Source organism: Nilaparvata lugens, chromosome 6 (assembly GCF_014356525.2).
Source record: "Nilaparvata lugens isolate BPH chromosome 6, ASM1435652v1, whole genome shotgun sequence".
In the NCBI taxonomy this organism is placed as follows: domain Eukaryota; kingdom Metazoa; phylum Arthropoda; class Insecta; order Hemiptera; family Delphacidae; genus Nilaparvata; species Nilaparvata lugens.
Window position 1 is genome coordinate 10,095,353 of NC_052509.1, and position 20,980 is coordinate 10,116,332.

At 35.2% G+C, this 20,980-nt stretch overlaps 1 protein-coding gene across 1 annotated transcript in view; it reads right to left on the minus strand.

Annotated features, from left to right (window-relative positions):
* Positions 1-20,980, minus strand: part of LOC111049867 (apolipophorins) — a 110,969-nt gene that overhangs the window by 67,170 nt on the left and 22,819 nt on the right. Inside the window, exons 10-20 of the mRNA XM_039431347.1 lie at positions 20,401-20,553; positions 19,143-19,290; positions 17,293-17,576; positions 15,353-15,559; positions 14,060-14,242; positions 12,249-12,436; positions 10,702-10,959; positions 9,386-9,579; positions 7,461-7,610; positions 4,611-4,838; positions 2,890-3,217 (exon numbers count right to left, since the gene is read on the minus strand). Coding sequence (XP_039287281.1) covers positions 2,890-3,217; positions 4,611-4,838; positions 7,461-7,610; positions 9,386-9,579; positions 10,702-10,959; positions 12,249-12,436; positions 14,060-14,242; positions 15,353-15,559; positions 17,293-17,576; positions 19,143-19,290; positions 20,401-20,553 — 2,321 coding nt within the window. The remainder of the gene's footprint in view (positions 1-2,889; positions 3,218-4,610; positions 4,839-7,460; positions 7,611-9,385; positions 9,580-10,701; positions 10,960-12,248; positions 12,437-14,059; positions 14,243-15,352; positions 15,560-17,292; positions 17,577-19,142; positions 19,291-20,400; positions 20,554-20,980) is intronic.

The following is a 20,980-nucleotide window of genomic DNA, read 5'->3' on the forward strand; positions in this document are numbered from 1 at the left end:
TCATATGCATTCTTGGCATGTAGCTGTGACATGTACTTGCTAATACTGTCGGCTTGAATAATTCAATCATAAATATGTGCTCTAAGATCAGCTGGATAAATTAGCCACTAATAATCCAAATATATCTATATATTAAAATCTCTAGTATTTAGTAGATTTATTTGTATCGAATATATATTTTTATCTCAGGGTGCAAGATTCGGCACCTGACGGAATAGGTAGAGCCATTCATCTAGTGAATTAGAACTATGATAAATTATCGCAATTGTATTGCAAAAAATTGAATATTGATGCATATGTTTTAATAGCCTAGATTTCGTACTTCTTGATAAACAGAAAATTTCTAAAATATTGATCTATTATTTTTCTTTCAATTAAATACCTTTAATACTAATTTTTACTTGCGCAAGTATTACTCTTATTAATTTCTTAATTTATAATAACCCTTTCGGCGAGCTAGCTTTGATCATCAGATTATTTCGAAGCACTAGGGCGCCCATCACTAAATTCAAATTTAAATCACTCACGTGTCGAAAATCTTCTTGTAAGCCGCCGATGTCGATCCAACTCCATGTGGTCCGGGGAATATGGTAGCCGGAATCGTCTCCTCCAAGGGGTTATAAATTTAATTAAAATGAAAAATGACTTCTGCTTCACAATAGCATCACGAAGTCTTTTAAGAAATTCAATAATTTACTTTAACTTTAACTTTTACAAAATTATTAATAAGGTACTTCGCTCTAAAATATTTGGGGTCCTCTTATGGTGGCATCTGGCTGGCGAGTGCTGGTTCTTCCTTCTCAAGTTTTACAGATCCTCTTTCCGACTTTCAAATTAGCATAAAATTTAAATATCCCAATCCTCCGCCATTAAATTCAAATAGATCTTACAAAGAATGCCAAAATATTGCTTAGATTATATGATTAATAATTTCTTTGCATTCGAGCCATATTGATAACATAGATTACACAAATTTTTACACAAAATCTACTACAATTATATAAATATATATAAATATTTTTGAATCGGCCTACAGTTGCCGCCCATTAACTGCCGTTTTACTATTGGTGCATGCAAATTTATTAGGTATTCATGCGCCTGGTAACTCTTATTTCCTGAATACATTAAATATTTTTATTTGGTTTTTATATTATGCTCTTTGCATGCTAGTTAATATTTATATATTTAATATTAATTCCATGCTAACTAATAATTAGCCACGTGGCGGGTGTTTTTTCACATTGCACACATCCGAATGCATAAAGCTCTGCCAAGGGGTTTTGGTCAGATTCTACGTTCTTCGGTTGATCGATCTCTAGGTCACGATCTGTGAATACATCTACCTAACCTCAATCTTCAAATATTTTACAATAATCTATTTAGAGTAATAAACTCCTTCAAATCCTTTTTAAGTCTTGTACATTTAGCCAGAACAAGCGGATGCTCTTATCTTGATTATTATCTGCTTGGCGATATAGCCAATTACTTTATTTTTAGACCTATTACTATTTCTGTTAGGGCTTTTCATCTACCCAGATTTAAATTGTTACACGCGCCCCTGGGTTTGAATTCAAAATATTTGAGAATCACAATGTTTTTAATGAAAAACCACCCTTCAAATACATGATATACACTATACTTATTTATAAATTTACTCTCCTAATTCTATACATTCGCAGACATATTTGCTGCATCTCCTTTACCTTTATACAAAACAATAACAAATTCTCTCCTCAACACAATAAAAATATCATAAATATAAACTTCTAAACGTACTCCGACTGACAATTTACAACAAGTAATTTTTGAATTCGCCGCTTGCAGGGCTGCCAACTTAACTACAACACATTCATAATCTCATAAATGATTCCTTTAGACAATAATTTCGATTCATAAACTTCTGGGCTTATATCTATAGTATTTCTTAGGTCTTAATATAAATAATTTTTATACATCAGGTACAATACTTTCTTTTGCTAAGGCTTTGGTTTTGGTAGATGGTATTCACTTTAAGTCTTTTCAGGTAACAAACGTGGCATAATTAAAAGTAATAAATATAAAAACATATAAATAAAATATCGACATAATAAATATAATAAATTCGATAATAATACAAACTCTTTGGGTACAGTACTTCATTTATGCATAATCTTAGTTTTAAATTGAGATTGATCAGCTGTTGGTTTGAAACAGGAATAAAACAAGTTAATATCGTGGCACCGAGCTTCACTCGTTATTTTAGTTATTGATAAACAGAACACCATTCTCTAAAATGATCGTGTTTATGTTCCCAGCTGGCTATACGTCAGCTTATGAATTTCGGGGATGCGATATTTTGATTTTCCACAGAATCACTCGCTCATTCACTTTTTACTATCCACAGACGACGAAAGTCTCTGCTGTTTCAGCCAAGGATGAATCATCCTTTAAGTCGTTCAGCGAGTTTTCCCAAGAATGAGACTTAGTGCAATCGAATTTTTATATCATAAACCTACTATGTTCCAAATTCGTGAAAATCGTTAGAGCCGATTTCGAGATCCGTTGACCATAGATAACCAGATATAAAAATAACCAAAAATAAAATATGGAAATATAAATAGATATACATAAATTACTCGCTTAATATAATAGATGCACGGTTATAAATTGAACTATGCATGGTTTATTATGGTATTTGGTATCCATTTAATTGTTGTGAGAGTCGCATGTTGCATGCATGGTAGTGAACAGATTGGAAAGTAGATTTGTATAATTTGAGATTTATTTAATTATTTTTATTAATAATATTGATAGTAGATTAGTTACGTAGATCGTGCATAAAGCTGTAAGAACAGTTTGAAATCAGGTTTTATGAAAAATAACAACACAGAATTGCCGAATAATACTCACAGTGTAGGGGGGTCTTCTTGCCCTTCCATCAACCACCAACCAAGGTCGGTCCAGTCAACAACCAACCCAAGGTCGGGACTCTGAGTGGGTGTAAACTCAATGTAGGCACTGCCCGCCTTCTCAGTGGCCGAGATTGTCTTCGCCAACTTTGACACAATCTTGTACACCTCCTTGTCGGCGGACACCTTCAGGTCGGTGTCAAGGTGGGTGTCGTCATGCACGAGGGTGCCGTCAAACACAAACTGGTTGCGACCGGTTGACACTTTCACCGATTGCAGAGTGTAGGTACGCTTACCGCTGGCCGGGTCCTTGTCCAGTTTGATTATACCTGACAAAACAACAAGGAGATTGATTGATTGCTTTATTTATGCAGATTACAATATATACTGGCTTATTTATTCATCACATTGTGTACAAATACTTAACACGAGGAAAGGCACAACAGGCTCATGCCCAAAACTGTCCCATTTCCAATTTATACTATACTGTCCAAATCAAAATGTTGGTTATGTCACTTTCACTTTTCAAAATACAATTTACACTTATATACATGGTGTCCCACGAAAGGTGTAACAGTCGAAGACCATAGATTCTACATGAAACTTGCAACAAAAAATGTCTAACAAAATCTATAAATTAATATATAAAAGTGAATGGCACTGATTCATTCACTTACTCACTCACTCATTTATAATCTACAGGCATTTGCAGAAACATCAGGCTTCAGAGACTCTAGATTTCTTGGAGGAAGCTCCCTACACACAGAGATTCTTCATTAATGAGAGAGTTGCAACGTATCACCAACAATGGAAAGAGCTTGTTGAACGAATGTCAGTTGATAGGCTGTGTTGTGCTAAAAGGATGTAACACCGAGAAGCTCCTTGTGTATCTTTTCGGATGCATCACGTTGCTTTTGAGAAGATACAAAAGAGCATCTATTGCTATGGAAAGATACATTAAATAATTCTAAATCGAATTCATAGTATATCTATTTTAATTGATGATGTGTTTGTTTTTTGAAGAGTGAATAAATTATTGTTATTTTGATGAGTGATAGTAGCTCAACCTGGATTTTGATTTGGATTGTCGTATAAATTTGAAAAGGGACAGTTTTGGGTATAAGCCTGTTGTGCCTCCTCATATAACTGTAAAAATACAGAGAAAATTAATAAATAAATATAAACTATAAATTCAATCTTTCGTTACAAATTTTCTATGCTTTTACACTCCAGAGCAAAGCTCGGTCCCCCGATATTACTTATGCAAACACTACTACAATCATCTGTCTTGTAGATGAAATAAAATAGGTATTGTCACAGTATACATACAGTATGGAAACTCGGCTAGTACCCTGGCACAAAAATCCGCCATCTTATTAGAAAGTTCCGCATTGTAATAGTATCGATGGGAGGTTCGGATCACTTTACTGATCCGGATCAATTGATCTCGTTCACTGCCGTGAGCCAATCAGAAGACCAGGATTGGAACTTCCTAAGGTCACGTGACGTGTCTAGTATTTGCACCATGTAGAAAGCATTGGTTGGATAGGCGTTGATTGACAGTTTCCATTCTGTATTTATTCTGTGGTATTGTTTTTCAAGTCAAGCCCTCCTAGAGCTCACTTTCAACAGCCACAGCCTTCTGACCCTTGCCTGAAAGTATAATAAGTAAATAGGAGTGGATAAGTATTATTTTCTAAGTCAATGCCTCCTAGAACCCACCTTCAACAGCAACGGCCTTCTGACCCTTGTCGGCTTTGCCTCCCTTGAATCCAATGAGACCCTTCTTCTTCATCTCGAACTCGGGAGCCTTGTACTCGAGCATGGGTTTCAGCGTCTTGTGGTTCTCGTCTCCGTCAATGTTGACTCCGGCCTTGGCGTAGTACTCGGTTCCGTCGTGCACGATCTTCACGAAAACTGAGCCTTCCTTGTCGGTGTTGGTGATTTGGCCTGGCAAAAACGAAATAAATTAGAGATAGAAGAACAGAAATTAAAATAAATATAAACTATAAATTCAATCTTTCGTTACAAATTTTCTATGCTTTTACACTCCAGAGCAAAGCTCGGTCCCCCGATATTACTTATGCAAACACTACTACAATCATCTGTCTTGTAGATGAAATAAAATAGGTATTGTCACAGTATACATACAGTATGGAAACTCGGCTAGTACCCTGGCACAAAAATCCGCCATCTTATTAGAAAGTTCCGCATTGTAATAGTATCGATGGGAGGTTCGGATCACTTTACTGATCCGGATCAATTGATCTCGTTCACTGCCGTGAGCCAATCAGAAGACCAGGATTGGAACTTCCTAAGGTCACGTGACGTGTCTAGTATTTGCACCATGTAGAAAGCATTGGTTGGATAGGCGTTTGATTGACAGTTTCCATTCTGTATTTATTCTGTGGTATTGTTTTTCAAGTCAAGCCCTCCTAGAGCTCACTTTCAACAGCAACAGCCTTCTGACCCTTGCCTGAAAGTATAATAAGTAAATAGGAGTGGATAAGTATTATTTTCTAAGTCAATGCCTCCTAGAACCCACCTTCAACAGCCACAGCCTTCTGTCCCTTGTCGGCTTTGCCTCCCTTGAATCCAATGAGACCCTTCTTCTTCATCTCGAACTCGGGAGCCTTGTACTCGAGCATGGGTTTCAGCGTCTTGTGGTTCTCGTCTCCGTCAATGTTGACTCCGCCAAGCCGGAGTCAACATTGACGGAGACGAGAACCACAAGACGCTGAAACCCATGCTCGAGTACAAGGCTCCCGAGTTCGAGATGAAGAAGAAGGGTCTCATTGGATTCAAGGGAGGCAAAGCCGACAAGGGACAGAAGGCTGTGGCTGTTGAAGGTGGGTTCTAGGAGGCATTGACTTAGAAAATAATACTTATTCACTCCTATTTACTTATTATACTTTCAGGCAAGGGTCAGAAGGCTGTTGCTGTTGAAAGTGAGTTCTAGGAGGGCTTGACTTGAAAAACAATACCACAGAATAAATACAGAATGGAAACTGTCAATCAAACGCCTATCCAACCAATGCTTTCTACATGGTGCAAATACTAGACACGTCACGTGACCTTAGGAAGTTCCAATCCTGGTCTTCTGATTGGCTCACGGCAGTGAACGAGATCAATTGATCTGGATCAGTAAAGTGATCCGAACCTCCCATCGATACTATTACAATGCGGAACTTTCTAATAAGATGGCGGATTTTTGTGCCAGGGTACTAGCCGAGTTTCCATACTGTATGTATACTGTGACAATACCTATTTTATTTCATCTACAAGACAGATGATTGTAGTAGTGTTTGCATAAGTAATATCGGGGGATCGAGCTTTGCTCTGGAGTGTAAAAGCATAGAAAATTTGTAACGAAAGATTGAATTTATAGTTTATATTTATTTATTAATTTTCTCTGTATTTTTACAGTTATATGAGGAGGCACAACAGGCTTATACCCAAACTGTCCCTTTTCAAATTTATACGACAATCCAAATCAAATCCAGGTTGAGCTACTATCACTCATCAAAATAACAATAATTTATTCACTCTTCAAAAAACAAACACATCATCATTAAAATAGATATACTATGAATTCGATTTAGAATTATTTAATATATCTTTCCATAGCAATAGATGCTCTTTTGTATCTTCTCAAAAGCAACGTGATGCATCCGAAAAGATACACAAGGAGCTTCTCGGTGTTACATCCTTTAGCACAACACAGCCTATCAACTGACATTCGTTCAACAAGCTCTTTCCATTGTTGGTGATACGTTGCAACTCTCTCATTAATGAAGAGTCTCTGTGTGTACAGAGCTTCCTCCAAGAAATCTAGGGTCTCTGAAGCCTGATGTTTTTGCAAATGACTGTAGATTATAAATGAGTGAGTGAGTAAGTGAATGAATCAGTGCCATTTCACTTTTATATATTAATTTATAGATTTTGTTAGACATTTTTTGTTGCAAGTTTCATGTAGAATCTATGGTCTTCGACTGTTACACCTTTCGTGGGACACCATGTATATAAGTGTAAATTGTATTTTGAAAAGTGAAAGTGACATAACCAACATTTTGATTTGGACAGTATAGTATAAATTGGAAATGGGACAGTTTTGGGCTATGCCTGTTGTCTTCTCCCAATCATATTTTAATTTATGATTTGTGATTGTGAATAAAATAAATAAATAAATAAATGAACAGCAAACCTTTATACGGGGATGGTGATTTGACCAAATGCAATAATTAAATAATCAAATTGAATATCTATGGAACAATACAGATTGGACAGAAAATAAAAATAATTCAAAATCGAGCAAGATATATTAAATAATACAGATTAAGGAGATAAGAGGAATATAAGTTTGGAATACATCATCCAAAGAAATTTTTTCCAAGAAGCTTTTATGTTAATTGTAGACGTGATGTATTGAATGCATCATTATTTGACTGTTTTTACATTGATTGACATGAGAAATCAATTCAATATGGCCGAATGCTACCACCGAAAAACATTATTAAATTCTAGTAATAGAAATGAGGGCATTGGCGAAGCATAGAAATGTTATAATATTACCTTCAAGCGATAGTGCCTTCCATGGTGAGGTGAGAACGGCACTGAGACGCTTGTTGGGTGCTTGAGCCAGGTCCAGGTTGAACGAGATCTTCCTGTTAGTCTTTGAGTTGGGTGTGTCCAGAAGGATTTCAAATTCGGCCTTGTTTGGATCTGTAAAGATAATATGGACAGATGAGTTTTGGTGATAAAACCAACAAAAGCATTTCTTGTTATAGTATTTAAAAGGTATTATATCAATGTCATAGTTCTATAGTGATTAACAATATATATTATCTTACTAGCTTGGAATCGATCCAGTTTTTTTATTTTTTCTCAACGATATAATATGCTGTTCTTGCTACGATTATGGAATATATAATAATTCAGTTTTCATCTCATTGCAGCGCTATTCATGGTATTTTATATCTGTGATCGTTGTATTTTTATTGGAGTGTAAACGGACTTGATCCATTAGACATAATTTTCACGAAGTATAAAATATTGAATGGAAAAGACTAAGAAATTGTCAAAAGCCACAGATTTATTGATACTTAGAAAGACCGGTTTCGGTTATTACACCATTGTCAATCTCTGATAAACTGGTAAACAGGTAAACAGGTAAACAGTTTATCAGAGATTGACAATGGTGTAATAATCAAAACCGGTCTTTCTAAGTATCAATAAATCTGTGTTTTTGACAATTTCTTAGTCTTATTCATTCAATATGAATAATTACCACTATATCAACTTCTCTACTACACAAAAAGTGAAGTACAAAATAAACTGAATGACAAAAAGTCAACAGAACTTGAAGATTATCATTCAAATACAAAATATACGACGTTACAATATACATTTCTCAATTATTGTTTGATGCGTTTTCAAATATACAAATATCTCCTTCCAATCATTCTTCACTCCAAACCATTTTGATAACTGACTTTGAAATATTCAACAAAACTGACTTTCAACTACCAAATTCATCCCCAAATAAGAGCAACAAACCTAATTTGTTCAAGTAAATTATTGTTTATTGAAAGTGGTAGAAGGTGAATTAATTGTCATCCTTCTTTAACAAATATAGTGAGGTGCACGTTATAATGGCAGTGGAGAAAGATAGGAGAGCAACGTTGCCGTCAACGTTGTCTTGTCAATGACTTCTATAGACGGTAGCTGATACAGGTTTATTAATGTAATATTAACTGTTTATTCTCGTTAAAATAATCAATTATATTTACTTTTGTGTAGTTGAGAAGTTGATATTGTGTATTATTCATATTGAATGAAAAAGACTAAGAAATTGTCAAAAACCACAGATTTATTGATACTTAGAAAGATCGGTTTCGGTTATTACACCATTGTAAATCTCTGATAAACTCAGTAAATCTCTGATAAATTTAGTTTTAGTTTATCAGAGATTGACAATGGTGTAATAACCGAAACCGGTCTTTCTAAGTATCAATAAATCTGTGGTTTTTGACAATTTCTTAGTCTATTTCATTCAATTATATTTATATTTTTGATAATTTCATAATCAAGATTAAATATTTTGTTAATTAATTTTTAATTCTACATTGTTAAAAGACGATCTGGCAACAGAGCAACGCGAAAAAGAGATAGCGCTATCCGGTTTGTTGAATGATAGACAAGGATAGTAATGCCATTGCTAATCAAACACTGTAGGTGCGTACAGATATACGCGCCGCAAACATGAGCAATTCACTTTTAATCAGCTGACTATATCTGTTTTTTTACAGAAACTGTAAGATACAGATATAAAAACTTTGGCATCAGCTGATTAAAAGTGAATTGCTCATGTTTGCGGCGCGTATATCTGTACGCACCTTGTCATTACAACATGGACATCACTATAACATCATGAAGGGGAACATCTAACTTCAACTGATTTATGAAAATTATAAAATTATGAGAGTATTGCAACCGACCTTTGTTGTTCAAGTAGGCCTTGAAGTGGTATGTGGTGAGGGAGTCGTCATCCTTCTCGATGCGAGCGGAGAGTGTGGTGGTGCCGTAGGCGGGGCTTAGCGCCTTCTTGCCGTCCCAGGGGAAGCTCACGTCGCCGCAGAAAGTCAGACCAATCAGCTCCTCCAGCTGATCGAAGCAGCCCTTGTATTCTTGTCTAATCACACAGAGAAAAGAGGAATGAATATTATATTCTACGAAGAAGAGATATAACAACTATAATTAAAAGGTACCTATATTATTATGATAATAATTATTATTATATTATTATAGTACCCATATAGTACAAAAAATGATGATGGGACGAATACCCGAAACTAGTCGAGTATCAAAGGAATAAAAAATAGTATAGTCATCAGTAAGGATAATAGCATAGAGAAACAATAGCGTACGAGTAAGTAGATATCCCATGGTATAGGACGTTTATGTCGCAACTTTTACTGTTATCTCAAGCCGATTACTGTTGATTATTGTCGAATTTCACTGTTTTGTTGGCGTGAGAGTGTATAAACAATATGAGAGACAACCAGTGTCACACAGCTTCACGGGAAAGAATTACATGAGCTATCGGCTTGAGATAACAGTTAGAGTTGCGACATAAACGCCCTTTACCATGGGATATCTACTTATGCTATCGTTTCTCTATGATAATAGTTTGTGCTGTGCTTCTAACAAATAAGTTTGTTCCTAATTTTTCAAAGTAACTCATTATTTTACAGTTTAAATAATTAGTAAGTGTAATTAATTCGTTATTTAATTTGGGTTTAAGCAATCTTAATCCAAAATGTCTCGCTTCCAATAAGTGTTTTCACTAAAAATTAGACTCAAATCCAAAAGTAAATGGAGCATAATATACTTTTTGGACTTGTGTATGAATCGAATTTCGGGGAAGGAACAGCTTTGGGCTGTGCCTGTTGGTCCTTCTCCAATCATTTCAATGAATTGTGTTTTGTGTATCATTTAATAAATTAATAGTAATATTAAGGGTATAGTACTAGTAATTCTATGCAATAAAACTTTCATTCAGCCCTATATATAAAGAATGTATCAAATTTGGTATGTTTTCTCAAAGTATGTGTTGAGTAAAGATACATCATTTTTGTGGAATTGTTCCAATTTTCTACTAAGAAAATGAGTTTTAAACATCTCTAAAATAATGAGTTCAGTTTATATACATTCTTAGTACGGTACAAGCTCACGATCAGTCAATAGTATTTTGAACGTCAAGTTCTTTTGTACAATTCATAATAATAATATTTTTCTCTGTGGTTTTACTCACTTCCTAGCGCTGAACTTGATAGGCGTCTCGACGCGCATGTGTCCACGCTCGCGGCTGACAGTGTGGTAGTGTGACTTGAAGTTGACAACCTCCTGCTTCTTGACGGGCAGACCGAACTTGACGTCGACGCCACGGCCCTCGAGCAGACGCACACTCACCGACGACCCGGTGGCCGAGTGGATGTTGCCAGCAATGCGGGCGCCGGACTCCACCACGTACGCGTCGAAGGTCAGTTGACCGCTCAGTTCGATGGCAGCGCTGTGGGTGACAGAAACAGCAATTAGTTGACGGACAAGAAATTAGAGAAGACACACACAGAAAAAGTATTCCTTTCTTCTCTGTGGAATAAACATCGAGCTCATAATAATAACCTGGAGATACAACTGATTGAGTCAGCAGTGGAATCGAACCATTTTATGCACTAATAAAATATAAAATGGTACTTTGATGGTACTAATGATATTTTCATTTATTCAAATTTATGAATTTGGATTAAAATGACAAAAAACACTTAGTGTAGGTATTGCATTGTATAGATTGCCAGAAAGTTGTTGAGGATCAAATATTGAATGAAAAAGACTAAGAAATTGTCAAAAACCACAGATTTATTGATACTTAGAAAGACCGGTTTCGGTTATTATACCATTGTCAATCTCTGATAAACTGTTTATTGTCAAACCTACTCGAAGAACGTATTTTGGCCTCTCAGAAGTTTCAAAGTCAAGGATAGCGGCTGCATGGTATGCATTGTGTACCAAATTGTATGCTGAAGGCTGGCAATTTACAAGATATTTGACTGAATTATTTCAAACGTAAGCAGCTGATTGCCTCTAGAAAGGCTGTAATGAAACAAGGCTTGGATTATTATGATCATCTGGCTTGCAGTTGCTGAATTTATCAATCGTTCTGTATTTCGTTTTTGTTGATCCCAGCTATTGATAGCATATAGTGGCTCACCATTCAGCCGCTATCCTTGACTTTGAAACTTCTGAGAGGTCAAAATACGTTCTTCGTGTAGTTTGACAATTGGAAAAATAATTTCAATTATTTCTGAGAAACTTTCTCGCTTTCACCACCTACTTATCTTTTGAAACAAAAAAGTTTCTAGCATGTCGAAAATTTCATGTTTTCTGCTCGAAATGTCTCGACATTGACGAACATAATTATTAATTGAAAAATAACTATGGGTCGGATAAAAATTATCCAGACACCAATAGAAAGGAGACAGTCTCCCCGTTCATTTGATATAAAATTATTACCCATTACGACGCTACATGATTCTGAGAGAAGTGATATTCAAAAGAAAAACAAATCTTAGCGATGTTTCCAATTTTATCATAAAAATTAAATTTCCTTTTAATACTTCAACCCTGAAACTTTTTTAGCACTACTAGGATATCGGGGATGATTATATTATACATCCAATTCTGACGTTGAATTGGAAATTTGAGAAAGTTGCAATTTTACACGATTTGGCAACCCTGTAATTTCTTCGGATGGAGGGCCAAGTCTCAACTTGTTTTACACAAACTATAGTCACAACTCACCTGGGAATAAGTTCAAAGTCGAGGTTGGCGTTCTTGGGGTCCTTGAGCATGGCGGGCAGATCAAACTTGCCGTCGACCTTGAGTCGCATGGCACTGCTACCTCGGGTGCTCACCTTCAGCGGGAAACCCAGACCGGTCGGGTAGATTGCCTCTGCGTCCAGGAATGTGGCGTGTTTCTTGTAGTCAATCTACAAAGAATAATATCAAATATTTCCCATCAAATTGAATAATACAATAAGATTGTGAACGAGCTGGTGTTACCCATGCTCTGCAATTATTGTCTGTTTAAAGTAGAAATATATTAAATCTAGTCTCATAGTTCCATGCTGATAATGAAAGTATTGACAACTTTAATAATTAAATAAATAAATGCTTTTATTGAATGTAATTGCATTAGACTTATACAATTAATCTACTAGTAGTTCTGTGAACAGTAGACCTCGCGCTCAGTATGTTACATTGACCTGTTGTTTTTTTTCAAAACTTAAATAATTTATCAATTTAAAATGTCTAGAAAAAATCCTAAATAAACATAGGGCTTTCTGTCCTATCGTACCATGACGTGTCGTCCCGGAATGTGAGTGTGAGCGCTGTTATCAGGTCTGGCTACAATTCTCTACAACGTTGATGGAAAGATACATTTTAAAGATGTTCGATGTTTTTGAACGGGTAGTATTATAGTCAACTGTCTAATAACGTTGATGGAAAGATACATTTTCAAGATGTTCGATGTTTTTGAACGGGTAGTATTATAGTCCACTAGACAGCTGATTTATGATGAATAATTCTATAGTCTGATTTTTACTCTAATATTGGCGTATGAAGGAGGCTCTTTTTTCCTTTTATATTATCCTTGAAATGCAAAATTTCCAAAAACCTTGTATATACGTCGACGCGCAATTAAAAAAGGAACATACCTGTCAAATTTCATGAAAATCTATTACCGCGTTTCGCCGTAAATACGCAACATATAAACATTTAAACATCAAGAGAAATGCCAAACCGTCGACTTGAATCTTGGACCTCACTTCGCTCGGTCAACAATAGTCACGCTGGTATATACTCCATGGCAAAGAGCCGTCAGGAGGGGTTGGTAAGCTGTTTTTACATCATTTTCTTTTAATCGATAGAAAATTAATTTAATAACATAAAAACTGAAAAAGAATAAATGACAAATAGGGGAAAAAAGGTTACAATGAAAGAGAAAAATCAGAGCAATATTAGTATCTTATAGGGTATAATTACAAATTGAATTCCTGGATAATGAAATATCTATAGTTCCACGCATCTCCGCAGTATTGTCCCAGACAACAGTAATATTTACAATAGAAAAACCAATTGACTGAGATTTTATCCCAGGTAAACTTTGTATCACAAATTGGAAAATTTGTTATGATTATTAAAATTATAATTGATTGATGAATAAAACTGAGGATAGACCTATTACCATTCTCGGTAAATTGAGAAAAATCAAATTTCATTCACAAAGTATTGAGGAAGTCTTCAGGGAATTTGATTTTCAATCATATTAATAAATACATATTAAAATTTAAACCAAATGTTAATTTCATATTAATATTCATAACCAAAAGTTTTTGAACAGGTCACTTCCGTGTTATTGGATGGGGACGTTAAATTATCGGTCCCGGCTGAAGTATGACAGTCGTAAGACCCATTGACGGCTTAAATGATATATTCAGGCGAGGTGGAACTTCGGTCAGGAACTCCTCACCAATAAAAGCCATACGAATATTAGTATATTTAAATTAAATTGGTAAACAAAGTAAAAGCAATCAGCCATAATTACTCACGTCAAAGTTCTTAGCCTTGTCGAGTGATGAGTCAACCTTGTTGAAGATGTTGTCAATGAAGGACATGTCGAACTTCTTGCTGCTTCCGGTGTAGGTGTACCAACCCACCTCGGCTCCGAACATCTTCAGCGACAGATCAATGTCCAGGTTCTTGTCGTGAGAGTCAACACCGCCAACAACAACCTGGCCCAACAACAGCAACAACAATTAGACAACAACACTTCAATACATAATCACACTGGAAACATGGTTAGTCCATCAATATAATTATACGTTTATTTGGAATATGAGTTCTTCAAGTTTAGATCTATAATAATCAAGAATACCAATGAGAGTCTCCAATGGAGTTGAATGGACTCCAAACCAGCATCAAAAGCGTGGTAGGCCAAGGAAAATATGGATCCATCTCTTCGAAGAGAGATGGAATGCAGAGGTCTGCGAGAGGATGACTGGAGAGATAAGGAGCGATGGCGGAGGGGATGCGTGAAGCGACTCCAAGTTGCAAAACTTGCTAAAAAAATCTATAAAAATAGTATAATATTCAAATATTCCGTCAATAAGAACCTAGGAAAAACTACAGTAAACCAAAGCTCTTTTCATGTTCAATATTTTTATGTTAGTTCATTATTCCAAACTTATTTATATTCCTCTTACACTTGGAATTTCTATTTTATTTCTCCTATTCGATTATTTATAACAATAATTAATTGACGGCTAGCGCACAAGTTTTAATATTTATGCTAGTCGTGCCACAAATTTGTATTCTCATTTGAATTGATAGCAGAAGGAAATTTGAAGAATGAAACAGTACAAAGATTTAACATTTTTTAAATTTCCTTCTTCTGTTTCGTATTCTGTTCTTTGGTCAATATTTGCAGTAGCAGATCTTCTTAGTTCTATTTATGTAGCTTTTATTGGATATCTGAAATAATAAATAGTAATAATATTCCAGCAGTTTCTAATAAATATTCAATAATTTATGAAGTTAAAATTATTTGCGTTTTCTACGCCTTCTCAAGAACTAATTGACAGATCATGATTGTTTCTAATAAAATCTGCAATTTATAATAAAATCTTTCATCATTTATGAAGTTGAAATGATTGTATCAAATGGATTATTCATGTATAATTCATTTTAAATGAAATAAAACACGTGAAATTAACATTATAGTACAACAGGGATGACGGAATCTCAGGGAATAATTATGGATATCAAATTTTTCAACCTCACAGATAAATCCATTCAAATTTAAAGAAAACTCAAGATAAAAATTCGACTGAGAACCAACTCACGTTCTTGGCGAAAGCAGAAGTCTGCTCCTGAATGCTCCTCTTGGGTCTGATGGTGTTTTCGTATCTTTCCTTGATTTTGTCGGCGAGCGACTTGGAGGTCTTGGCAACCGTGTCAAAAATGTCGTGCGGATTGTGAGTGGGGAAGTAGCCTTTCGGTCCAAAGTATTTCTCCAGTAGGTAGTCGATGTTTTCGGAACGTGCGTTAACCTGAAAACCAACAAAAATTATACATAAACATTCGATCTAGTTAAAACCAAATTATATTTGATTCCAATTAGTATTATTAATACTTGAGCACTATTCAGGTAACATACTAGAGAGTATTCAACTCCTGAGTATTTATCACATTGTGTACAAATACTTAACATGAGGAAAGGCACAACAGGCTCATGCCCAAAACTGTTCCATTTCCAATTTATAGAAGATAAATTGATTAATTATAAGGGAAAATCACCAGCGAAGATCATTAGATCCATAATTGGAGAGATACATTGCAATTGAAAAATGTCTGACGAATAATGCTTAAAAAAACTTGAAAAATTTACATTGAGTACCTATATTTTTAGCCCTATAAACAAGAAGAATAAAACGGCGTAAAACATAGAACACGACGTAAAAGGTAAAGAAGTGGGAAGAAAGAAGGTAATTGGAAAAAGGCCTAGAAGGAGAAGTAGGAGGAAAAGAAGAAGGAGAAGGAGAACTGGAAGTAGAAAAAGGAAGAGAAGAAGAAGAAGAAAAGAGAAGAAGAAGAAAAAGAAGTAGAAGAAGTAGAAGAAGAAGAAGAAGAAGAAGAAGAAGAAGAAGAAGAAGAAGAAGAATAAGAAGAAGAAGAAGAAAGAAGAGCATGGAGAAGAAAGAAGAGAAAGAACAAGAACAAGGAGAATAAAACCAAGAGAAAAATTTGGAAAGCAGAAGAAGCCGAAAAAAGAGGAAGAACTAGCAGATGACTGAGTAAAAAAGGTGGAGATAATAGAGTAGGAAGTGAGTGAAAACAGGATAGGATGGTAAACAAGCAAAAGAGGAAGATGAAGAAGTGGGAAATGAGTCGGAGAAGAAACAAAAAATAGGAGGAAATAGAGAATCAGTGGAAGAATCTGAAAGAAAGAGAAGATGAAGAAATAGAATTCAAAGAGCATGGAGAAGGAGGAGGAGGAAAATAAGAAGGAAGAGAAAAATGGGGAGAACAATCAAGAGGTCCCGGCTGAAGTATGACAGTCGTAAGGCCCATTGACGGCTTAAATTATATATTCAGGCGGTGGGACCTTCCCGCAAGGGACTCCCCACCAACAAAAGCCATACGAATTTACTTTTTTCTATTAAGAGGTAGGCGGGAAAAGCAGAAGGAGCTGGAGAAGAAAAAAGATAATAAAAAAATGAAGAAGAGGAGAAAGGTAGAAATTGATTGATTGATTGATTGAGTACTTTATTTATGTAGATTACAATATATACTGGCTTATACACTTATATACAATAGCTTACAATACAGCAAAATTATAAATTGATTTACATAATATAGACTAAGAAAATGATTTTTGAACTGCATATGATATGAAAAAAGCAATTGGTAATAGCTATAGATAATATTGTTATGCATCTACATAAATTGGCGGAGCTTTGGAAATATCAATGTCCATTCTTTGGAAAGAATATTCAAAATATCCTTCCCACTAAATCTCTACCAAAAGGAGGAGAGAACTCTTCTAACTCTCTAGAAGGAGGAGGAGAAAGAAGAAAGAAAGAGGAATGAACAAGATCAAGAAAAAACAAGCTGCTTATCTCGAATAGATTGAAAGCTTGCCCGAAGAACTGTGTGGTGAGGTTGAGATTGAGTGAGCATGGCACAAACAACTGCTCTGAGAAGATGTTGGAAGAGAAGAGAAAGGAGAAGAAGGTAGAGAAGAAATATGAACAAAACAAGAACAAGGAACAAAGCTACTTACCTCGAACAAATTGAAAGCATGTCCAAAGACCTGTGTGGTGAGATTGAGATTGACCGAACGTGGCACAAACGACTGCTCTGAGAAGATGACATTGGCTTCGGCTGCTGTACCCACGTTGACAGCGTCCAAACTGTAAGACAGCTCGTGATTGGTGGAGAAGCGGCGCACATCAATGGGGAACTTGTTGCCGGTGTGGATCGCGCCCAAAAAGTGTTTGGCATGCGCCTTGTCTGGGTTGGTCGAGGCGCGAACGTTGCGGAGGTGCGACACTATGAAGCTACCGACTAGAGAACAGACAAAGAAAAAATGAATTATAAGAAATTGAAAAAAGATTGAAAAGAAAGTGGGTTGAAGAAATATAGTCGAAAAACAAAAGTTCTATTTTTGTCTCATCCATAACCGGGCATAAGAGTTTTAGTGTTTACAAGTTTGAGTTTCTTGAATGGTTCCAAATTTTCTTAAATAACTCAATATTATCATAGAGAAACAATAGCGTAAGTAGATATCCCATGGTATAGGGCGTTTATGTCGCAACTTTTACTGTTATCTCAGGCCGATTACTGTCGATTATTGTCAATTTTTACTGTTTTGACCGGGTAAGTGTGTATGAACGGCACAATATGAGAGACTACCAGCGTCATAAACCTTCACGGGAAAGAAATACGTGGACTATCGGCTTGAGATAACAGTAAAAGTTGCGACATAAACGGCCTATACCATGGGATATCTATTTATGCTATTGTTTCTCTATGATATTATTCATTACAAGTGGTAATTAAGTGGAATAATTCTAATCAATTTATTAATTCAAACCATCTAAATACAATATATATATATATATATATATATATATTTCTTGTTTATTTTGGACTAAAATTTTATAAAAATTGTACACGTGAAATTCCTTATCTTGGAATTTTCCACCTACAAATTCAGAATAGCACAAGGACTAACTTATTATTTTATCTTCCAATGTTATTACATTAGTGTCATTAGCATTGTAAATAAATAAAATAAATAGAAATATTCATAAGATTTTGCTTACAGGACTGCAGTTTCGTGTTGAAACCAACACATCTTCAGCTGTATTTCAAACACGTAACTGCAATCCTGTAAGCAATTCTTATGAATGTGAATAATATTTTAAAAATTAAACTGCGTTTTTCCAATTATGGGGGAGTTACACAATATCAATTCCTATTCAACAAAATACATACGGTATTTGAGATGACAATTTCCAATTCCCCATCTTCTGGTACGCACCTCTTAAAAGTATTGAGCTTGTATTCTATCGAATTACGCATTTTATTTTCTAGACATGATTTGTTATAGTACTCTAAGGGTATGCACTCACCAGTTAGTCAAGACAAGACTAGTCACGATTAGTCACAATACTTCATATAGTTGCTTATGAAGCAACACACACCGATTAGTCATTGCAATTAGACATGTCTTCAAAAGCAACTATGCAAAGTATTGTGACTAAACGTGTCTTGTCTTGTATTGACTAACTGGTGTCTGCAATTAGACATGTCTTCATAAACAACCAGGTATGCGAAGTATTGTGACTAAACGTGTCTTGTCTTGTCTAGCTGGTGTGTGCCTAGCCTAAGGCTCGACTCAGACCAGTCGATTCTAGTCTCCGCGACGTCACCATTTGAACACACATGCTCTCGACTAGAGTCGAGTCTCTTCTCGACCTGAGTCGCGTAAGTGTGAGTTGAGCCTAAGAAAATAAAATTAAAATTTCATTACAGATATAGTGAAAGAGAAATTCAATTGAATGATGGAATCATAAGATCGAGCAGCTTGAACTGGAAAAATTAGAAAAAAATGAAAATATTAAATACCTTGGTTGCTCTTCTCGTTATCTAGTACATTCTTGATGACGTCAGCAACCTTGTTGCACGGACACTCGACCAGTGACAGGTAGGCCTTGATACGGATTTCAGAGTCTTCGGAAAGATCCTTCAAGATGGCGATTGACGCTTCTCTGATCTGAAATTCACAAACATAGAATACATTATTCAATCAAAACAATCTCAAAACGAATTCGAGATGGAAATTAATGAGATATTGCAATTATTCAAATGCTAATGAATTAATAATTACAGAATTGAATTTGGATTTACGGTTAGTAATAATTATGAATTCTATATTATTGTAATTTTGATCATTAATGAATTGCTTGAACGTATGATACTCCACTTCCACCAAAAAAATGAGTAAAAATAAATGATTTCCTATTTTTTATATAATGGTGTAGGGATGATCTAACAACTCAAAACTCTGATTATTTTAATTTAGATTGTCAACTCTGATTATTTATTTATAGAATGGTGTAGGGATGATCTAACAACTCAAAACTCTGATTATTTCAAAGGTAATGATTATCTTAATTTTCTGAAATCCAACATAGACGAAGAGTTCAACTCATCAAGACTTGATTGCCATGTAATGTTTCCAATTCCAAATTAAGGTTTAGAGCAGTTTTGGGCGAATGCCTGTTGTTTTTACCTGGATTGTATTTTTATATGAAAAAAAAATGTTGACCTACTGATTGATTAGAAGGGATACAACTCATCCAATAGATAAAGAAAGCCCTATAAGACATAGTAGCATACTAAGCAAATTATAAATCATGATAATAAACACTCTTTATAACCATAGAAAAAAGATGACATGAAAAGATGTGGCGATTTTTTTATAACTTAAGCCGATTACCTGTCGACTGCAATTTATTGTTAGTGTTTTGTTGGGGTGAGAGTGTAAGAACGGAACAGAACGGAAAAGAACTATTGGTACTATTCAATTCAATTCTTTATTCCCAAAATTCGACAACGTAACAAATCAAAGGTTAATAAATCAAACACTTAGCACAAGAGTTTAACATATAATTAAGTTAACTACCCAGAACTAAAAAAACTTGAAATTTGTTCAGTTTTATATAAATCGGCTTGATTTAACAGTAGAATTTGGAACATAAACGGAATTTGGAATACCATGAGATATCTTCTCTTGCTACCTTCTCTCTATAATAACACCAGGTAGAAAGTGATTTTAATTGATTAGCTATTACAACAGCTATATTATCATTAGTTGACATACCTTGCTCTTGCTGGCATCACTCTGGAAAGCCTCCAAAGCAGCGACACGAATCCTGGTCTTGACAGACTTGTCCTGAGCACAGGCGGCCAGTTTGCCGGCAACCTCGTCGGTCAGATGGTGCACGTTGTGAAGACCCTTCAGGCTGGCGATCAACTGCAAAAAAACAACACATTATAATGATTTAAAATAGCAAAAAACTGACGAAAATCAAGTAAAATATCATACAAGATTCAACGTCGAGTCAATCCAGCTGCTGGACAACGGAGGATTGATGCGGAGGCTCAAAAGGAGGAAGCCATTTGAATTAGTGTAGTGCAAGTTGTTTCAAGTGAAAAAGCAGAGCAGTGATTGAGTGAAACAATAGAATCATGCTTTACAGTGCAGTTATTTAATTTAAGTACATAAAATTATTATTAGAAGTAAGATATTCTAATGAGATTAGATTATGTACTGCATAACAGCACATTAAAACCATATAAAATTAATTGCAAAAAACTGTCAAAAATCAAGTTCACTGTATTTTATTTTTATTTAGTAGGTTATAGGTTCCATAAAATTTGCTCATTAGTCTCATGACTAG